We start from the raw sequence: 19,665 nt of genomic DNA on the forward strand, positions 1-19,665 counted from the left end.
ATCTACGCGTATCGGTAACGCGCGCGAGTTTTAACGAGAATCGGCTGCGATTTTTCCAGCGAGTTCCATATAACCCATTTGGATCATAAGGAAATATGCAAAGAAGGCCTTTATTACCAAACGTTTTTTTTTTATCTTATTATATTTAAGTACAAAAATGACTAAAGAACTTCTTATTTCAGCATTATAAGAAAAAATAAATTGAGCGTATATATATATATACGTTCCGGTGATAGCGACCAGGAAAATTGAGCGTATGTACACGCTTAATGATGCAAATGGGTTAATCTTTCTTTCCTAGGTTGAGCTCTTTTCCCAAGTTTGCCAAACTCACGGCACGACTTCGGAACTTCGTTACGAGACATCGAAATCGATCGGCGAGTTATCGCGCAATCTTCCCCGTCGAATACTCGCCGCGCGAGGTTTTCAACGACGAAACCCCACGCTCGCCTATTCGGCGGGGAACCATAGCTTTCGACCTAGTTTCGCGGCCACGATTCGGCCACATTGTCCGTACGAGTGTTCCGAGCATCGGTCATCCTTCATCGGCAGCGGGTCGGTTTCTCGAAAGCATTCTCGCGGGTACACCTCGCGTCGTCGCATCGAAAGGAATTTCGCGAGGGTTACGGCCTCGAGGAAATCAGCGGGCTGCGATGCGATACTATGCGACACAATGCATAACGTCACCGCGCGTCGATCGTTGCGATGTGTGCAAATGCACACGGCTAGCCTTGCGCGTGTCAAGAAAAGAACGCGTTATCGAACATTCATAACCGCGTTTCGGACGATGATTTCGCTGGATTTCTTGTGAACTTTTACACGGACCGGGTGATTTGTCGACGCTGACTACCCAGCGTAGCGAAAGTCGACTCGATGGAAAACGTGGACCACGAAAACAGAGAAAACCTCGCGAAGGGCGGCAGCTCGCGCAAGAAAATTCGGCATTTCTCTAGGACAGTATGCACAGGTCTATTTTCGACAAGTAGCTAAAATAGCTGAGCTTAAACTTCTGCTTCGACCGTACGCTGTTCGTACCAACGGAATTGGGTCAGGCATCGGCGACGAAACAAGTATCGGAAAACCTTTCTTCTCCTCTCCTATTCTTCTCGAGTAGAACGACGGACGCGCTCGCAGAAACGGAAAAATTTCTACGAGCTTCGTTCGTCCATACTCTCGGTTCGCGATTTATTGGCAGGAGCGATCGTTGCGAGAGTACGTGGACAGCTCGTGAATTTGCGAGCGAGCGTTCCCGAGGCTTTCGTGTAGGAAGAGATCCGGACGAAAGACGCCAGCCAACGAAACTTTTCGAGAAACGCCGGTCCGTTCGAGGGCTGGACCGACGTCTCGTCGAACTACGAACTGCGAACTGCGAAATACAACGTACAACGTACGGCGCGCGACCGTCGAAACAGCCGTTGTACCGTCTAAATTTAAATTCGAGACTCGAAGCGGTTGCATAACCTGGCATCGGGTAGGTACGCGAACCAGCGAAACTGCGGAAGTTCAAGCTATCGGTGTATACTTTTTCTTTTCGAGCGATGCTCGACGATCGATAGCGACACGTCCGATTCAAAGTCGGACGAAAGAGACGAACACCCGCGCTGCCGCGTGTTCGCCAAAAAACAAAAAAAAAAGAGAAACAATTTGCATCGCAACGCGGCAACGGTTGCGAGAGCGTCGACTCTCGTCGGCGTTCACTGCTCGAGAAATTCGAGGAAGCCGACTCACCTGCTGAAACGGTGGCAACTGCAACAAATCCCTGTCCTCGGCAGCGGTGACCTCGAAGGTGGGCGCCGGTTGCGGTGGGTACATGTTTCCTTTGCCGGGATACGAGGTGCTCCTCCGAAATTTCACCGGACTGATGCAAGACGGATGAGCGGCCGGGCCCGGATGACCGGGGAACGTGGGGCTCGGCTTTCTCCCCTGGAGTCCCGCGGCGGCGGCCACCGCTGCAGCCGCGTGCAACGACGAGTGCAGCGGAGGTAGATTCGGCACCGATCTGCCCCGACTCCACGGGGAGAGGCCCGGATTCGCGACCGCGGCCGCGGCCGCTGCTGCCTGCGGTCCCGCGCCCCATTGTTGGGGCGCTTGCGGACCACCGGACCAGGCCGCGTAACCTTTCCCGGGAAGGTAAACACCGGGGTGCGACGTTGCCGGTGGAGGTTGTTGCTGTTGATGCTGAGGCTGTTGCTGCTGCTGTTGTTGTTGCTGTTGTTGCTGCTGCTGTTGCTGCTGCTGCTGCTGTTGAGCCTGCTGTTGAGCTTGCTGCTGAGCTTGCTGCTGAGCTTGTTGCTGTTGCTGCTGTTGTTGAGCTTGCTGTTGATGCTGAGCGGACGATACCTGGAGGCCGTGTCGGTTGCCCGGTGCCCCGGCGTTTCCGTGTTGTTGGGGAAAGTTGTGACTAGCCGTGATGGCGCGACGAGCCCCCGTCGACACGGCCGGACCGGTGCTGGCGAACAGCCCGGTCGGGCCGCTGCTCGGAAAATTTTGAAACGCGCCGATGGACCCGTTGACCGGTAACGCGTGAAGACCGGTGTCATCCGGGGCTGACCAGAGACTCGGCACCCTGCCAGGATCGGAAAATCCCTGGAGAGTCGAGCCGGTGTTGCACGTAATGTCCTTCTCGGTGGAGGAGGGCGTCGTCGGCGTTATAGCGATACTCTCGACCTCGACCGCGACCGCGATCGCGTCTTTCGTCTTCTCCTGTCCGGCCACGGTCTCCAAGCCGGTGCTCGGCGATAACGGCGCGGACTTCCCGGTACCTTGTTTCTCTATCAAAAGATCGTCCTGCATCGTCGAGGCCGTCACGGTCACGGCGTTATTCGCGCTGCTACCGATCGACGATTTCGTCGTGGACGACAAGGAACTCGAGAACAGGCTTGTCGCGCTAAAGTCCCCCATAAATCGCTCGCCGTTTCTTCCTTTCCTCCTTCACTTCCTTCGCAACCACCTTTCTCCGCGTTCCCTCGACTTCCTACTTTCGTTTCGAGGCGACCGAGATGGTTCGCCTCGTTCTAGTCGCAACGAGCTCGTCCTTGCCGGCACGAACGCCGTTCGACCAGCCGACCGGAGAGCTCGCGGGACACCTATCGATCCACGCCGTACGCCGTAAAAACACCAGCGAATATACCGGAAGCTGTGCAGACCACACCGGCCTACTTCGATCCTCCTTCTTCTTTTCGCCGCTGCCGTTACCACTATCCTTCGATTTTCCTCCAGCTCCTCCACCTCCTCCACCACCTCCACCTCCTCCACCCTTCTTCCTATTCTTCTTCTTCTTCTTCTACGTCTTCTGTGTCTTTTGTCGATTCTTTTCGATCGCGCGCCACTTGTGTTAATTCGACCACGGCTCCTTTTCCCCTTTATTCCTCCTTATCGTCACGACGCGACTGCAACGGTTCGCCAACCTTCGCGAATCGATTAAATAACGCCAACGATGCGTCGCTTCCGGACAATTCGGCAACGACTTTGCATTCTCTCGTCGTTATCGAGCAGTCGATCGCTCGACCCCTTTCATCCTTCGCTTCCGACCCCCGAACCGAGTCGATTACCGATCGGAGATCGCGCGAGACTTTTTCCTTTCTTTTTCTTTTGAACGTCGTTCTCCCAGATCCTAGACCAACATGCTTTTCCTCGAGGAAAATCGTCCGCGTTCTCGCACCCGATTCTCTCCCGCGGCACAATTACTACTACTACTACCAACACCACCACTACTACTATTTCTGCTGCTACTACTACTATCGCTACCACCACTACTACTCGTACATCACCCTCGAGCACAGATTTTTCGGCGAAAACAACGCGCGATCCGCTCGCGACCCTTTTGCGGAATCGGCGACGATCGTTGGTCGCTCGTCGCTCGATCGTCGAGAAACCAAACTGACGCGACGAGACGCGACGCGATCCGCGCACACGGCACGACACCGCACGACACGACACGACACCGCACGACACGACACGACACGAACCACTGTTACGCGCACTGTTATGCGCGAGGATCGCGCAAATATCGCTGCTGCCCGCGATCGAAGGTTCGCGTTCGTGCTCTAACGCACGATGCAAATCCTTTTTCTTTTTTTCTCTCTCTCTCTCTCTCTCCCTCTCTCTCTCGAACCACTGCTCTCTCCCTGTGCTCGCCGATCGATTTCTCACGAAACCTTGGTCACGACTCGACTCAACCTCGATCGATCCGAGTATGCATCTTATCGATAACTAGCATATTTTACGCACCAGTTACGTAGACGGTACTACACCGGTCGTTTCACGGCACAGCCCGCTCGCGATTCGTTCGCTCCGAAGCGCGTATCGTGTCGCGGTTCTTCCCGGAACGATTCCGAGGATTTCCGACCGAGCGACGTTCGAAGGTTTCCGTGTTTTGCGCCAAGCAGATGCGGCTTGGTCGACGATCGGACGTCGAACGTTGTACGTCGGATGTTGTCCGTTGACAGATCGCGGTCGCTGCGCTCGTTGCGTCCGCTGCGGTTGCTGCGCTCGACGGGGCTCTCGGTCGGAGGCCAGAAGAGCCCGATTCGACGACGCGGCTTCGTGGCTCTGCGCCGAGCGTAATACGATTCGTGCGACGTGCCGACTTTTGGAACACTGTGGCCGTGCCGCGGCCCACACCATACCAGTCGTAGCCTCTCCGCGTAGCCGTGAGCTCGGCGATCTTCGGCCCGCCGCTTCGTCCTCGTCCTCGTCCTCGTCCTCGTCGACGTCGTCGTCGCTGCTGCGTCGCGCGCCGACGTAGCCCACGCACGCGCATTTCTTTTCGAGCCGCCGTCGCCGTCGCCACCACCGACGTCGTCGCTACAACCGCCACCGTTCCCGTTCCCGTTCCCGGTCCCGGTCCCGGTCCCGTTTCCGTCATCGATAACTAGCCGAAACCACTATCATCGATACTGCTCCGATCTACCGTTTCGCCCCCTACCTCTCGCTCGCTGCTCTCTTCGCAACCCCTGTCTCATCCTGGTTCGATTCTCGGCGACGCGATACGTTTGTTATCGATTCGAAGCTTACCTGTGAGGAGAGGAGATTTTCCGATCAATTGATCGAGAATCTGTCACCGAACAGACAAACGATTCCTCTCGTTTTTTATTGTTTTCGATAACCGCAACTATTCGAGAACTCTCTTTTCGGCCGTACGGTTTTTTCTAAACGAACTACGCACAATGTTTTGAACGTTGTACGTCGGATCGCGCGTACCAAGGATCAATCAATTTACGTAACGAATCGTTAAACTTTGGCGCGGCCATCTAACGGTAATGCCGGGAAACTAGCCAAGCGCCACCGTCGATGCGCGCGATCCGATAAACGTACAGACACGGCCGTGCCGCCTATCTTCTTCCAAATATGTGCTTATCGAGCATTATCACCGACGAGATATAAGAAATAAGAGGCGACGCAACGGCTTACGAGCTCTCGAGTTTGACCGTCTGGCGGACTCGATACTTTTCGATACGTGAAAATGTAGCGTACATCGAAGAATAGTCAAATTCTTGAGTGTACTTATAAAATCACTGATTATCGGTAACGTCGGTCGTGACGCGAGAATGGTAATAGAATACCTCGGATAATCGAGTCACGAAAATACGTTGAATATTTGGTCTATTTCCAAATACTTTCCATGTATAATTCGTCCGTGGTATTACCACTCGAATCTCCGGTGGTGCCGTATATTTATCCTGTAGATTGTAGATTAAGAGTAACATCGATCGGTTAACCCTTTGCACTCGGCGCTATTTTAATTCTAAAACAAAATTTTTCTTCCGTCTTAGAATATTAACATTTTATTCATACGAAACTGATCCGATTTCCACATATATTATGTAAATGTTTAGTAATCTATTAAATACAAATTTTGTAATGTAATAAATATTTCGTAATATTTTTTGTAATTTCTTTGAGATAGTGCCGTCGGTCGCCGCTCGAGTGCAAAGGGTTAATTATTTCGTAGTTAATTCCTTCTATGCTTTACACCACAGTACGGGTACGTGTATTTACGTGTATGTACCGTATAATTACGTACCCAGCGATCACCGTTGGTAACTCTCTGTTGGACTTTTCTCGTCGAACTGATGTCGCTACGATCTATCGGATAAAGGGCGACGGATGACGGTCGACGGGCGACGGGTGAATCAGTTGACTTGTCATTTCGAACGTTATTGAACCGAATTGAAGACGAAAACAATTGAGATTGTTCACCGTTACGCTGCCCTCTTCGATTCGACAAAATGAACAGGCTATTCGGACGCGCAAAGCCTAAAGAACCGCCACCGAGTCTGATAGACTGTATCGCTGGGGTAAATATTTCGCTTTCCCGTGATATCGTAGAGGTTAGGTTACGATTTCTACAGTTTCTATCATCTACTTGATCACGTTCAATGTCTTCCTAAGGTTGACAGCAGAGCGGACTCGGCGGAAAAAAAGATAGCAAAATTAGATGCGGAACTAAAGAAATATAAGGACCAAATGACCTTGATGAGGGAAGGTCCTGCGAAGAACGCGGTGAAAGCGAAGGCGTTGCGCGTTTTGAAGCAACGTAAAATGTACGAGGCACAAGTCGATAATTTGCGTCAACAGGCATTCAACATGGAACAAGCAAACTATGCGACTCAAACTTTGAAGGATACGCAGGTGACCGTGGTCGCTATGAAAGAGGGTGTTAAACAGATGCAGAAAGAATTTAAAAACATTAATATAGACAGCATCGAGGTACGTACCAAAACGTTTTGTCTCGCGTTGCCTTTTTCCATTCGTCCACTACACGTTCGGTCTTCGTCCGGAAACGGAAACGGTGCAGGATATTCAAGACGATTTGGGCGATATGCTGGAACAAGCGGACGAGGTGCAGGAGGCATTGGGTCGCAGTTACGGGATGCCAGATATAGACGAAGACGAGCTCGCCGCAGAACTGGAAGCTCTTGGAGATGATTTGGCTCTAGATCAAGACACCAGTTATTTGGACGACGCTATAAAAGCGCCTACTGCCCCCGACAAAGAACCTGGTACCAGTACGATCAGAAACAAGGTCCGTACTCTTGCGTCGAAAAATACTCGCGACTGTCTCGGTCGCAATCGACATCTATATTATCGATATTTTTTTCAGGATGGTGTACTGGTCGATGAATTTGGCTTGCCACAGATACCAGCCAGTTAAGTTGCCACAACCAAATATTTTCACGATTCACCAGAACGTTTCGACAAGCTATTTCAACGAATCTGCGTACAACAAACGATGTGTATGCAAATCCGTGTGCGTTTACGTTTCGAAGTTACCAAGTCACCGATACAAACTTGCGCAGGCTGTCGGTTTAAGGATTAATATAATTTTGTTATTGTCTGTAGAAAATCCATTATTTTATTAAGGCATCTTTGCGACGTGTATTCGTAAATTTTTATCGCGCGATAGATTCGTGTTTCGTATTGTTAAGCGTTTCGTTGCGCCTCGCTAAAACGTAATTAAATTACCTGTAGCCTAGAGACATCGATCTGCTTTTGGTTTTCTAGTTCCGTATACCGCGCAATCAAATTTCTAATCGACTCTTCGCCGTTGAGAAAATCTGCTTCTTCGAAACCTTGCACTTGCGTGTAATGATGTACATGAGCCTGTAATATAATTCCACGATTACACGATCTTTCAAGAAAATCTGCGTAACGTGCTAGTATTTACCGTATACATATATTTACGTATATCTCACCTTCCTTCTGTATAGCGTGTTAAATTGTTTTACGATATTTTCGAACAACGACGACATCGCCGAAGAGTTTAACAGACACAAAACCGAGCCCGAATGTCCGGCCGGAGGTACGGAACACAAGCCTACTTTCATAGCTTCCTTGCTCCACGTCGCAAACTTCATTTTCCCTTGAAATCTGTGTAAACGAATATTTCACCGATTAGAAAAACACACCAAACGAGATATATGTACATAGTACCTCTCAATGTTTCGTTTCAAATCGGTCATCGAACAATTTCCTCTTGCAATATGCGCGCTACTCAGGATCATAGATCTCGGCTGCAACGGATCTATTTTGATCAATCGATTGCTTCTTGACCACGCATCGCTAAACAGTTCGTCTTGCAGCCTGAAACATTAACCAATAACAACTTATAACTTCTAATATACCTATAATGGCTTGTCGTTTTCATCAGAATTCAAACTCTACACATACTTTGCCTCTTGTTTAGCGCGCATCAGAGATGCGGGTAAAGCTATTGGACCGAAGCTGCTGTATATGTAATGCAGTTTCGGATACGATACGAGATTCGTTGCTATTTCATTCATATCCATGTTTAGAGCACCAGGGAATCTAGAACCGCTGAACGCATAATTTTTCTTTTCTTTCAACGTAATTTTACTCCGAGATCGATATCAATACAGATCGGATGTTTTTACCGTCGCTGTCGCTGTTTCTGTTACCTAGTTAAATGAAGAAGCATATTTACAACGATACTGTTCATGTCTTGAAACGGACGACAAGATGCATTGTAATTTATCTGATCCACGTTTTCTTTCTTTTTCGTTTGTAACACGCATATGTCCATTAACGAAGTATTGTCAACAGGAAACACGCACGTTGCATGCTCCAAAAGTTCTCGCGTCGCCAATAAAGTGTTGTACGGAGCGGTAACGACATCTTGCATAAATGTTGGATACACGCAAGATACTAATCTGTAAAATTTCTATCGTTTACCACTCCAAATAAACTGTAATAAATATCATTGCGTTTAAAATGAACATGTTATAATTACAAAAAGTACCTATCTATGTCAGGATAGTGATCGGCTAACAACTTTAAGGTAGCTGTTCCCAACCCAGAACCGGTACCGCCTCCTACCGAATGTACCACTAAGAAACCATGTAGTCTGGAACATTTTTCTACCGTACGTCTAATGGCATCTTCCAATTTGTCACAGAACCTAGTACCATGGTCGTGGTAGCCTATAGCCCTGGAAATTAGACGTATCGTATAATTTTTGTTCTTTTGTTGCTCTATCAATACAAGAACCGTTCATGGAATATGTAAACAAAAATTTACCAATTATTCGCAGATCCTGGATAATTTGTTATTATACAAGTCGGTTCGTATAGACGACGCAGGGGGCCCCTTCTCAATCCTGCTATTACATTGTCTTCCATATCGATCAACACTGCCTGTGTACAAGGTGACATGAATATTCGTTCTATCATAAGAATACCCTTGAGCTACTTTAGAATAAATTTTGTTACCCGGGCTTTGACTTTAGCTTTCTCCAAGTCGGCGATACTCTTGAAACACGTACCATAGGCGGTATTGGGTGTAACGAAGAAACTGTGAAACGCATCCAATAGATCGTCCGGCTTCTTAACATTATTGTGTTGGGTTTTAGGCAGTTTTATGCCAGTAGATCCAGTTTGCACACCGTATTCGTGCAAAACCAACGGCCAAAATGCTGAACCGATCTGGTTTCCGCATTGTCCAACTGTAATCAATTGATTTTTAAAACCGTGGGAGGAATTTCTAATGAAGTTACTCAAATTATATTCCTCCGGTCGCGATAAAAATGAAACGATGTCTATTGAAAGATGGGGGTTACAATGTATACACGCGACGAGATCACCTTAGGCGTAATATCATAGGAAACAGCATACCTTGCACCGTAACGAATTCACTCATCGATAACTTGGAAAGGTCTCTGAGTGTTTCTCGTGCTTTTCTGTAGCGTATCGCGATGCATGCAAAGTAAACACTTCTATTCGAATCACACCGGGTCTCCCGCTACTTTTCAGTTCGATGCTACGTGAAGTTTGTAAACATCAAAATTCGATAAGTGTAACCAGGAGTAATTGGCTTTGTAGATGTAACAGATGTCGCTGTTGCGTTTTCCGAACGATCGTACCATACCGTGTCGATTGCATTCGAAACTCATATATGCCAAGTAAAATATGTACATATATGTATCGTTACACCATTATCGCTGTCCGCTATAAAAATTAACACCACACTGCCGTGTTAATACATATAACGGTATAATTACCGTGTTTTTAAGCATCGCGCGCGCGCGCGCGTGTGTGTGAATTGCAGATCGTAATTACGCGCGGGAAAAGTATCGTATTACACTTTAAATACAAAAATATCTTTAATACATTTAAATTTGTTATAAATACATGGATTCATGCTCCGGTTAAAACGATTAAAACACGTTGAAACTTGAAACAGGAGTAGAGTCTCGAGTCGCTCTGGCGGACGATCTACGCACGAATCTCGATCCTCGAATATCGAATTTCAAACAACGAAACGGCAGTTCACCCTGCTGCGGTTGTACATACTATTGCGTATTCGCGAATGTTTAGTTGATATTTAAAGTGTTCGATAGATGCATAACTAAGAAAATGTGTCTGAGAGTAGGGCAGCTTTTCAGTGTAATCGTATTGTTACTTCTTTGTAGTTGTTCTTACACGGAATCCGCATCGACCGATGATTCAAGTAAGTCATTCTAACCTATACTTCCAACTGGAATAGAATAGATTTGCCGATTTGAAAAATTGTTTAACGTACAGAACTCGCTGGAAGAGAATACCGTTCGTCTAGCGCAATTTGACTCGTACCCTCGTTATCGCAATGGCGCGTATTCATTAACGCTAGATAATTAAGCTATCCCTTCGTGGAAACGACGAGTGTATCGTTTTTATTTTTTTAATATTATTATCTATCAATAGAAACATTTGACCGTACAAACAGATAGGATACACGCATTGAAAACAATGTTAACTGTCAAATGTCTGAATCGTCATCTTCCCGAAAGGTTAGTCATTTAGGGTTAAGGTTGACGTTAGAGTTGTTTATGGAAAGTCGGTTCGGTCATCGAGAAGTATGAATTAGCACGAACACGTACACGCGTATAGGATCATTTATTGTTAGCGAGCATCGTGTTCGTTATTTTAACCTCTTAAGCACTGTACGCCACTATAGTGGCTTCCGTGGAAAGCATCAGTTTGAACGTTACGCCACTATATTGGTTTCCGTGGAAAGCATCGGTTTGAACGGTAACGCCACTATAGTGGCTTTTGTGCCATCCGCGGCCAGGCGCGCCGCACAGTGGGCAATTTGGACGAAATCTGATTCAAAATCAAAGAACTTTCGATAGAAATGAGGTAGAGCGATGAAATTTTTTTTAAATTAAAGCTGAAACTTTATAGAATATGGGAAAAATAGGGAGATTATTACCATCCAATCATTTCAATGAAAAAATGATTTCATTAGTTTTTGTCACGAAAATCTATTTTTTGCAAAATCCTGAGATCGTAGACAAATTTTGAAACCAGATTTGAAATCAGCGTGAAAAAATCTATGGGAAATGATGTATAACATCTTAAAAAAAAAATTTTTCCGCGTGTGGTTTTGGAAAAACCACAATTTTCTTGAAATTGTGCAAGTTTAACGAATTTTCTCAAGGTTAAAAAGCGTTCGTACCATAATCTCCCTATTTTTCCCATATTCTACAAAGTTACAGCTTTCATTTAAAAAAAATTTCATCGCTCTACCTCATTTCTATCGAAAGTTCTTTGATTTTGAATCCGATTTCGTCCAAATTGCCCACTGTGCGCCGTCCCTGAGACACAGATTTGCGGACGACCGCGCTGTGCTTAAGAGGTTAATTACAAGAAAATTCAATGTTTAATGTGTTATTTTGATGAACGGTTCCCCAGTACACTTTCTAAATGTGGAAGATGTTTTCGAAAACGACCAACCAGGATTGCAAATATTTTGTCACAAGGCGAACACCAAGTATTTGATACATATCTGGAAGAGCTTGACAGTAAGGACGCTTGACCTTGAAATTAACGAACCGAGTTCGACGAATTTTCTGAATATATCAATATCAATATTATTATGAATTGAATTGCGCACTGTTTGGCACTGTATTCTGATATATTGTTGTTATGCATACGTTGTAGATGCACTTGAGCACAAATCTAGAAAATTATGATCTTTACGACGGAATATCGCCGGCAGAGGTGATCGAAAAGCACGAAGAGAATCAACGGTCATGGCGGTTCAATTTGTTCGGCGTAAAGAAAAGCAATAGGTTGAAAATAAATCCGTTCGAAGATACATGTATAGGTGTTTACGTGCATCCTTCGAAAATGCAGAAATATATGATAAGCGTGACGCACACACGTGAGTGTAACGGCAACAACCGTGTACCGTGTACGCCGTACCATACTATACCATACCATATCATACTATAATTATAATACGATACGATATATTGAAAGAATCAGCTACATTTCGGTCCCGTGTTCGTAGGTGTTGATAGCTTGAAGCTATCGTTAATGATGCTGGGCATTATAACGTTCTGGAACGCGCGAAAGATGAGCGAAAATTCGTTATTTTACTACCTATTCGGCGTCGTGCTTGGAATTACAACGTCGGTCATACTGCTAGTCTATATCGTTAGCAAATTATTGCCAAAGGTAAAACCGATGATGGTTGTTGTTGGTTTTTCTCTCTCCTCCTCGAAGATTGCGTTTCGTAATGTTCGAAAGTTGTCGCGTACGATGGCACACTAATGCAATTACGATATCGTTAAAGGGCAAAACGATGTACTTGATGGTAGCCACCGGTTGGACGATGAGCTTTTATTTGATTCGAGCGTTATGGGAAAACGCGCAACTGATCGTTGTACAGTACAGGGAATGGCTGATGTGGTACATCTTAACGACGTCTATTATCGTCCTAGTAATTTGCTATCGTTTCGGTCCAGTTACAAACCCGAAAACGAAAAAGCTTATCGAATGGGCTCTACAGGTCTGTAACGTTACAGTTTCGTTCGGCGACGCGCGATCCAAACAATCGTCCAACGATCGCCCGATAATCGTTCATTGCCAATCATGCGAATTTCCAAAAGATATCGTTTAATCCATGACCTGTTCTGTTTATTTAGATAGCAGGCTTGATCGCAATATATCACAGCAGTTATTTCCGTGAAGCATCGCTTTTCTGTTGCTTCCTAATTGTTCTTCTTTATCATTTTCCGGTCGCTATAGTTCGCAAAGGAAGGAGTTATTGGTAAGTTGTGCGCGTCGACGCGGTTCCGAATACAGTGATTTCTCTATAATGTCGCCGAAGCCTGGAGGATAAACGTCGCGGAGTCATCCCCACTACCACGGGGTATAAGCTCGAGAGGCCTCGGTAAACATTTCCTGGACGATACACGACCCTGGCGAGACCCGTGTTGGCGACATATATCGAGAATTCACTGTAGTCCGGCCGTTCGTATGGACAGAACTGTTGTTAATAAAAATCGGTGCTACGACGCCCGTCTCGTTACATCTTGTATCATTGTTCTTTTATATCACTGCGAATCAAATGGAAATAAATCTGTTGCACAATCCAATCACATCGTACGCGTGTCTTCCATTCAATATTACGGGAAACGAACCTCTCCTGTTCGTGTCGAGTTCTCGGGGACGGCTTCAAAGGCAAACCGGGAAACTGATCAAATGGAGAAACGGATAAACAGTTGTCAAAAATATAAGAATAGACCGGACACACCAAATACAGTTTTCACTTGCTAATGTTCTAATCGAAATTGCTTTAAACTTTGAACGTCTCTCAATATCTGAATTTTTCTTATCTTCCGAGGAAATTCATTTCATATTCTAGCGACGTGAAGTACCTCGATATTGTGTATACATATACAACATAAACCGGTCGCGATCGTGAGAGATCACATTCGTTTATAGTCGCCCATTAGGTCTATTCTTATACAATATGTGTACAGTGATTTTCTATATATGTCGCCAAGACCTGGATGATAAACGTCGCGGAATTATCCCCACTACCGCGGGGTATACCCCGTGAGGGACCTTGGGGACTCAGGTATGTCTTCTGGACGATACAGGTCGCTGGAAAGACCCGTGTTGTTGACATATATCGAGAATTCACTGTATCTGAATTGTGGTTTTCAGTAGTAGTAGTAGTAGTAGTAGCAGTAGTAGTAGCAGTAGTAGTAGTACTAGTAGTAGTAGTAGTAGTAGTAGTAGTAGTAGTAGCAGTAGCAGCGCATATTACATGTATGCTTGTGTTTGTGATCAGGAAGAATATGTTTCCTGAAAAGAGAAAATTATTAACGGATGATCAGTACCGTAAAGAAGGTGTAAGAGAAACGAACAAAGCGTTGAACGAGCTGAAACAATACTGCTCTAGCCCCGAATGTAATACTTGGAAGACCGTTTTGAGGCTAAAGGATCCTCTCAGGTTAATATGCGGGAGACTCTAATGGCGTTAAACTACAACGAATCGGAACGGCCAATCGGTAACGCAAATTCTTCGATACAAATTCGCGTTGTTTTAGGTTTGCCAAGTTTATGGAAGGCGAATCGCATTTATCGGAAGACGAATCACGAGAACACGACGCCGAAATCACAAGGATCATAGAAGAATGCGAATATACCGACGACGAGGAAGACTTCTAACGATAACGATATTTTCGATCAGAACGTATTCACGATCTGGAACCAGCAGCGATATGCAGTCATCAACGCGAATATCAGCGATAATCTGTACGATAGAATTTATCTACAAAATTTCTTTTGCGCAACGATCCCGTGTTTCTTTTTATGGACAAATAGAAACGTCGACAGGAAGACGTCCGCGCGCATGCTTTTAAAAACAATGGAACTTTTCTATGTAAAGAGTCTAAATACAGTACACTTCTTAAAGAAAATCTAATCTATTGTCGATCCGATGCGTTCAGTTCCGGTTACGCACGGTATTCTTATTTCTGGAACGATAGCGACCATGGGAATGCGAACGCGATAATGGAAAACAAAAGAAAACGAAAACGTACGCGTCGACGAATAGAAAATCGCTGAAGGGAAGGGACATTCACGAAGCTGTGGTCCAAGCGAGATGCGGAAGGAATGAGGAAAGCTTTGTTCGAGAAACAGAATGTGGGTCAGTGGTAATCATCGGAATCCTCTCTTTCGCCTCTTCTTCCTCGATATACAAAGTAGAATCAGGGCACCCGTAGTTGTCGCGCGAGCACTTTGTTTTCTTTCGAACGTTTTTCATTTTCTCACCGTTTCGGGGTGGAGCTCGCAAGTTCGCGATTGCAACGGCTGGTACGCCGCACAGTGGGCGAAAATGCCATTTTGGCGCTCTAAAATAATAACTTCTAAACCATTCGAGATAATTGAATGAAATTTAATAGGTAAAAAGGTAACATTTATAGCTTCAAATTGCAACAAAAATCAATTTCAATTTACACGGTGTTTATTAATTTCACAGGTTTTAAACAGATTATAGAATAAGTGGAATTAATATACCTGTTCTTCTGCATTAATATTCCTGAAGTACATCTGTAATTTCTGGTAGATTTGTTGCAAGTTGTTGCAAATGAATTATTTTGCATTGTTTGGTCAACTAATCATAGTTGATCATAGTCGGCTAAGAGTTCTATCAGGTTCCGGCTGAGATGTGCATGTTTATAGTTCAACTTCCGGCGAAAAACTTGTGTTCACTTGAAAAAACTATAATTTCCAAAATGCAATACCAATTACTTGTTTCAAAATCGTTTGAATCCTAGAAGATGTAAGCTTTCGTATTGTCTAAACCCAACTCAGCTATTTCTAATAGTTTTCTTTTAAATTGCACTTGAATATTGAAAAAATCATGTGAAAGGAGACAATTTTTCGTTCATAATTTTTTCCTCGAACTTTGCCGGCCTCCTGTGGGTCGTGGGGGGATACAAAATTTCTTTTTCGGATTTGCTTCCTTTGGAATGTTCTGAAAACATCCCCATCACTCATTTATTTAAAAGCAAAAAGAAAAATTTTCCATTTTCGAGCGCCGAAATCGCGTTTTCGGCCACTGTGCGCCACACGGTTGCTTTGTTACTCGCCTGGCAAACGGCTTGGCTGTGCTGGAGAATCTCGCGCGAATTTACGCTTGCGTGGGATTACAAAAGATTTCTCAGTCCGTCGTGTACAGTGAATTCTCGATATATGTCAACGAGCCGTGTTATGTTTGCCGAGGCTTCTCGAGCTTCGTGGGCTCCTCACGGGATATGCCCCGCGGTAGTGGGGATAATTGCGCGACGTTTATCGCCCAGACCTTGGCGACATATATACAGAAATCACTGTACCCTGTTCACGCTTCTTTTCGCCCGCATGTCCGCTCCTCGTTTCTCCGTTTCGTCGGTTCCTCGTTTCCATAAAACGTCCCGATACCGTTCGATCCCGATCGAAAGAGATCGGAGGCAGAAGATGCGTGGCGCCGCGTCGGAGGACTAATGCGTCGAGTTGTTTCGCGCGTGTACCATCGGTATCGGCCTGTCGGACGCGTTTGCTTTCACCGATCTTGAGAAAATTGTCATCAGCCGGCGAACAACGTCAACAGCAGGTGGTCGCCGATCGGACACCTTGCAAAGAGCTTCGGTATCGACGATCGGGGCGTATTCGAGCGGTTTCGGTGCACTCGCTCGACCGATCATATTGGATTACACACTGCTATGGAACGGCCATTATGAGTTATTACGAGCTACGCTAACGCAGGAGAAACAATTGCGAGCATCGGCTTTTTCGTCGCAATCCGCGTTGTTCGCCGATCGAACCTTACCGTTTTTCGCCACGAGTGCATACTCAGGTGTATCGTATTTTCAACGAGTTCGCCAGTTTAAATTGATCGCAACGATGGTAAAAAAAAAGAAGGAGCGCGTGAAACGACGAACCGATTATATCGTAGAATCCGAACGAAATATCTCAACGCGGTGTAATCCAGCTAGATCGTCGAGTAAATTGTATTTGGTCGGCTGGCTCGAGGAAGCCACGTGATCGGCAGGTGGGATTGGTGGCGGTCCAAAGGGCAGAAGCAAGATCAATAAGAAAAAGACTGGTTTTCCGTGATGCATGGCGCACCTGCTCCTCCAAGCGATACGAACGGAGGAGAATGGAGAGCGGAGAGCGGATAGCAGAGACCAAAACCGATCTCGCTCGAGTTTCATTGCTCAAAAACTGGCGCACAGTATGAAATGCTCGCGTCGATCGATTTTTAGACTATTCTTTCGATCGGACAAGGATATTCCTATCGTTTCTCTTTCTTAGACCCGAAAATCGATCGTAAACCTCGCGCGTGGATTTATCGTTCGTTTTGGACGCGAAAGCTTCCTCTCACCGTTCGAGGGAGAAAGGTGAAGAACCTTCTCTTCCCAACGAAATACTTTCTTAACGAAACACGTTTCGATTGTTATCGGTGCGGTGGTACGACGATCGAGGAGAAAAAGCTCTCGAGTCGCTTGTCGAGACTCTCCGGAGGCCTCTCGAGTCTCGAGGCAACCGTAGGGACCGAACAAGGTCCCAACGCGTGCCATCTGCCGACTACCTAGTCGCTCGGGGACCAGTCGGTTCCTCTTTGCTTTCTACCTCCAGAACTTGTGCCGAGGAATACCTAGCTGAAAAAACCCCGGCCGCCTTTTCTTAAATCGTCTACTTTGCCATCCGGACCGTTGCGTTGCGTTGCGTTGCGTTGGTCAGCTGCGCGCTCCGCACCCTGTTCCGTAATGCATGCTCCTTGCCTTTCTCATTCTAGGAAGATAGAGTGTTTAAATCGGCGAATCGATTTACGCCGGAACAAAGGGGTCGGCCATAAGTCGGTAATCGCTGATAGAGACGACACGGTCGATAACACGTGCACTTTGTCATTTCTAGATACAGTGATTTCACGATACAGTAAATTCTCATTACGAGTCAGTCCCGCCGTTCTTTTTACTGACTCTTATGCGAGATCGGAGCTTCTCGCCGAGCGTCGCATTTGAAATACATACACAGGGCACCCTGGAAACCTAAGATTCATATCCCTCTACAAGTCGTAAAAAACCTATGACCACTGAGCGATAGTGGCAAGAAGACTGAAAAAATGTCTTTCTCCGATACAATGTTGCGCGGTGAAGCTGACAGCGAAGCTTGAGAGCGGAGGAGTGTGCCACACATTGTCGACTATATCGGTGTCAGACCAGAAGACCACTACTAATCCAATTACAAAACTTCTTTATTTTTCGTTATTTCTTTATGAAACTTTTGCCAACACGTTCGTGGCATTTTTCCGATTAAAATGAAACCAAATATGATACAATTCCGATGATATTTACTTGTGTAACGAGCGATGAAAGTTTCGAACGCAGAGAAGGACAGCGTATGGGAAAGAAAGAGTCGCGGAGAGTCGCGGCCGCCGGCACAGATCAAAGACCACGCGAGCGCAGGCCTTTAAATGAAAAATTTAACTTCTTTATTATTAATTATTTTTTTATGAGACTTTCACCAATATATTTGTGGCATTATTCTGATTAAAATGATACCAAACGCGATATAATTCGGATCACATTTACACTAATTTTCCGTTAATGTAACTGTTATGGGAAGACTTCCCATATATACGGGGTCATACGTTTTTAAACGGCCAAACGTCAACCAGCTATAGAGGACCCCAAATGGAACAACGTTCACCCCTAACACTTTTTTGATTCGAAGTTATTTCATTCGGTCTCCACGGCGTGCCCCATGTCAAAAAAAAAACCAAGATCCAAAGGTCATACAAAAAAGTTGACTTAATAAAAAAGATGCCCCTATTTATTTTAAACCAAACAAAGGAAAAATCATCAAGATACATAATTGCAGTCCTAATATATTTAATCTTAAGTGAACGCAAAAAATGACGGGTTTTTGCAATTATCTAAAAATCAAGACCGAATCAAAAAAAAGTGTTAGGGGTGAAAGTTGTTTCATTTGGGGTCCTCTATTTTAAAAAACGGATGACCATGTATGTATATATATACCTTTCATATGATATTTTTGATTTTTCATTCAGGTTTCATATGAATCCGGATTACATTTTCGATGCTGCAATACTGTAATCAGCGTAATCGATAAACTAGAAGGAGACGAACGCGTAGAAAGATAGGAAGAGGTGAGGGGAAGAACAGAAGAGAGATAGAGAGGAAAACACGTTTGCCGGGTCTCGGTTAACAAAGGGAGACGCAAATCGAGATGAGAGAGAGATAGAGGAAGCGGCGTCGAGGTTAGGGGTCACCGATCTCGCCGGTCGGATTCACAACCGAGAGTCTCTCTCACGATTCTGACCCTCGTTATCGTACAATTACTTTCGTGCCTTCGAGCAGCGACGTTTGTCCATGATCCTGGACGTTTTAATGGCTCTTTCAAAATCTGAATGAACGTGCCCACGTATATTAGTTTCGCCGGAACGAAAACCGCGATGGTACAGACGCGATTAACTCGTCCCAATTGCTTAATCATGCGGATTGCGCAAAGTCCCGACAACGCTTCGACTCCGTACGGAACCCTAATCTAGTCGGATTTCGTAATCCAGAGGGCCAGAGAGGCGTACGCACGCGAGCAACCTCGTAACGAGTACCGCCGACAAACTCTTTCGAAACGCTTTTAACGAGCAAGGTCGTTCAGTTTTCAAGCATCATCGGGCTCCTCGTCGTTTTTTCTCCCGAAAGGATTCGCGTACCGTCGAAACGCCGCGACACCGCGCGACCAAACCGTCCGACCGATGCGATGGAGCGAGCCAGAGGAAACTTTGTTAGCAATAGATAGCTTTGGGGTGAATACACCCTGTCGGGGGATATTTTAATAACCGATCTGTCGGAACGAAATCGAA

At 45.7% G+C, this 19,665-nt stretch overlaps 4 protein-coding genes across 6 annotated transcripts in view; 2 read left to right on the top strand and 2 right to left on the bottom strand.

Moving 5' to 3' along the window:
• Positions 1 to 5,367, bottom strand: part of Orb2 (cytoplasmic polyadenylation element-binding protein orb2) — a 63,223-nt gene extending 57,856 nt beyond the window's left edge. For 2 of the 3 annotated variants that reach the window (XR_013082306.1, XM_076788221.1), the window contains exon 1: positions 1,729 to 5,364. Coding sequence is in view for 2 of the 3 variants with exons in the window: in XM_076788221.1 (XP_076644336.1) it covers positions 1,729 to 2,901 (1,173 nt within the window). In the remaining variant the exon portion in view is untranslated. Of the gene's footprint in view, positions 1 to 1,728 lie in introns of all 3 variants that reach the window. The other variant, XM_076788222.1, reaches the window with a different exon arrangement.
• Positions 5,368 to 6,089: 722 nt separating this feature from the next.
• On the top strand, positions 6,090 to 7,485 carry Vps60 (vacuolar protein sorting 60). The gene is made up of 4 exons (XM_076788201.1): positions 6,090 to 6,299; positions 6,394 to 6,711; positions 6,800 to 7,027; positions 7,106 to 7,485. The coding sequence occupies exons 1-4, from the start codon at positions 6,231 to 6,233 to the stop codon at positions 7,154 to 7,156; spliced, it is 666 nt and encodes a 221-aa protein (XP_076644316.1). The 5' UTR covers positions 6,090 to 6,230; the 3' UTR covers positions 7,157 to 7,485.
• LOC143354254 (tubulin epsilon chain) lies at positions 7,158 to 9,936 on the bottom strand. Its single transcript, XM_076788202.1, has 9 exons — positions 9,633 to 9,936; positions 9,231 to 9,463; positions 9,040 to 9,155; positions 8,762 to 8,950; positions 8,421 to 8,672; positions 8,173 to 8,319; positions 7,936 to 8,085; positions 7,698 to 7,872; positions 7,158 to 7,605 (listed from the first exon to the last, which is right to left on the bottom strand). Exons 1-9 carry the CDS (start codon positions 9,655 to 9,657, stop codon positions 7,459 to 7,461), a joined length of 1,434 nt encoding a protein of 477 aa, XP_076644317.1. The 5' UTR covers positions 9,658 to 9,936; the 3' UTR covers positions 7,158 to 7,458.
• Positions 9,937 to 10,191: 255 nt separating this feature from the next.
• Positions 10,192 to 14,702, top strand: Nemp (Nuclear envelope integral membrane protein). Its single transcript, XM_076788203.1, has 8 exons — positions 10,192 to 10,467; positions 11,691 to 11,800; positions 11,940 to 12,162; positions 12,292 to 12,458; positions 12,577 to 12,792; positions 12,929 to 13,053; positions 14,083 to 14,244; positions 14,342 to 14,702. Exons 1-8 carry the CDS (start codon positions 10,374 to 10,376, stop codon positions 14,460 to 14,462), a joined length of 1,218 nt encoding a protein of 405 aa, XP_076644318.1. The 5' UTR covers positions 10,192 to 10,373; the 3' UTR covers positions 14,463 to 14,702.
• The last annotated feature ends 4,963 nt before the right edge of the window (positions 14,703 to 19,665 follow it).

The sequence above is a fragment of the Halictus rubicundus genome, chromosome 5 (assembly GCF_050948215.1).
Source record: "Halictus rubicundus isolate RS-2024b chromosome 5, iyHalRubi1_principal, whole genome shotgun sequence".
NCBI lineage: Eukaryota > Metazoa > Arthropoda > Insecta > Hymenoptera > Halictidae > Halictus > Halictus rubicundus.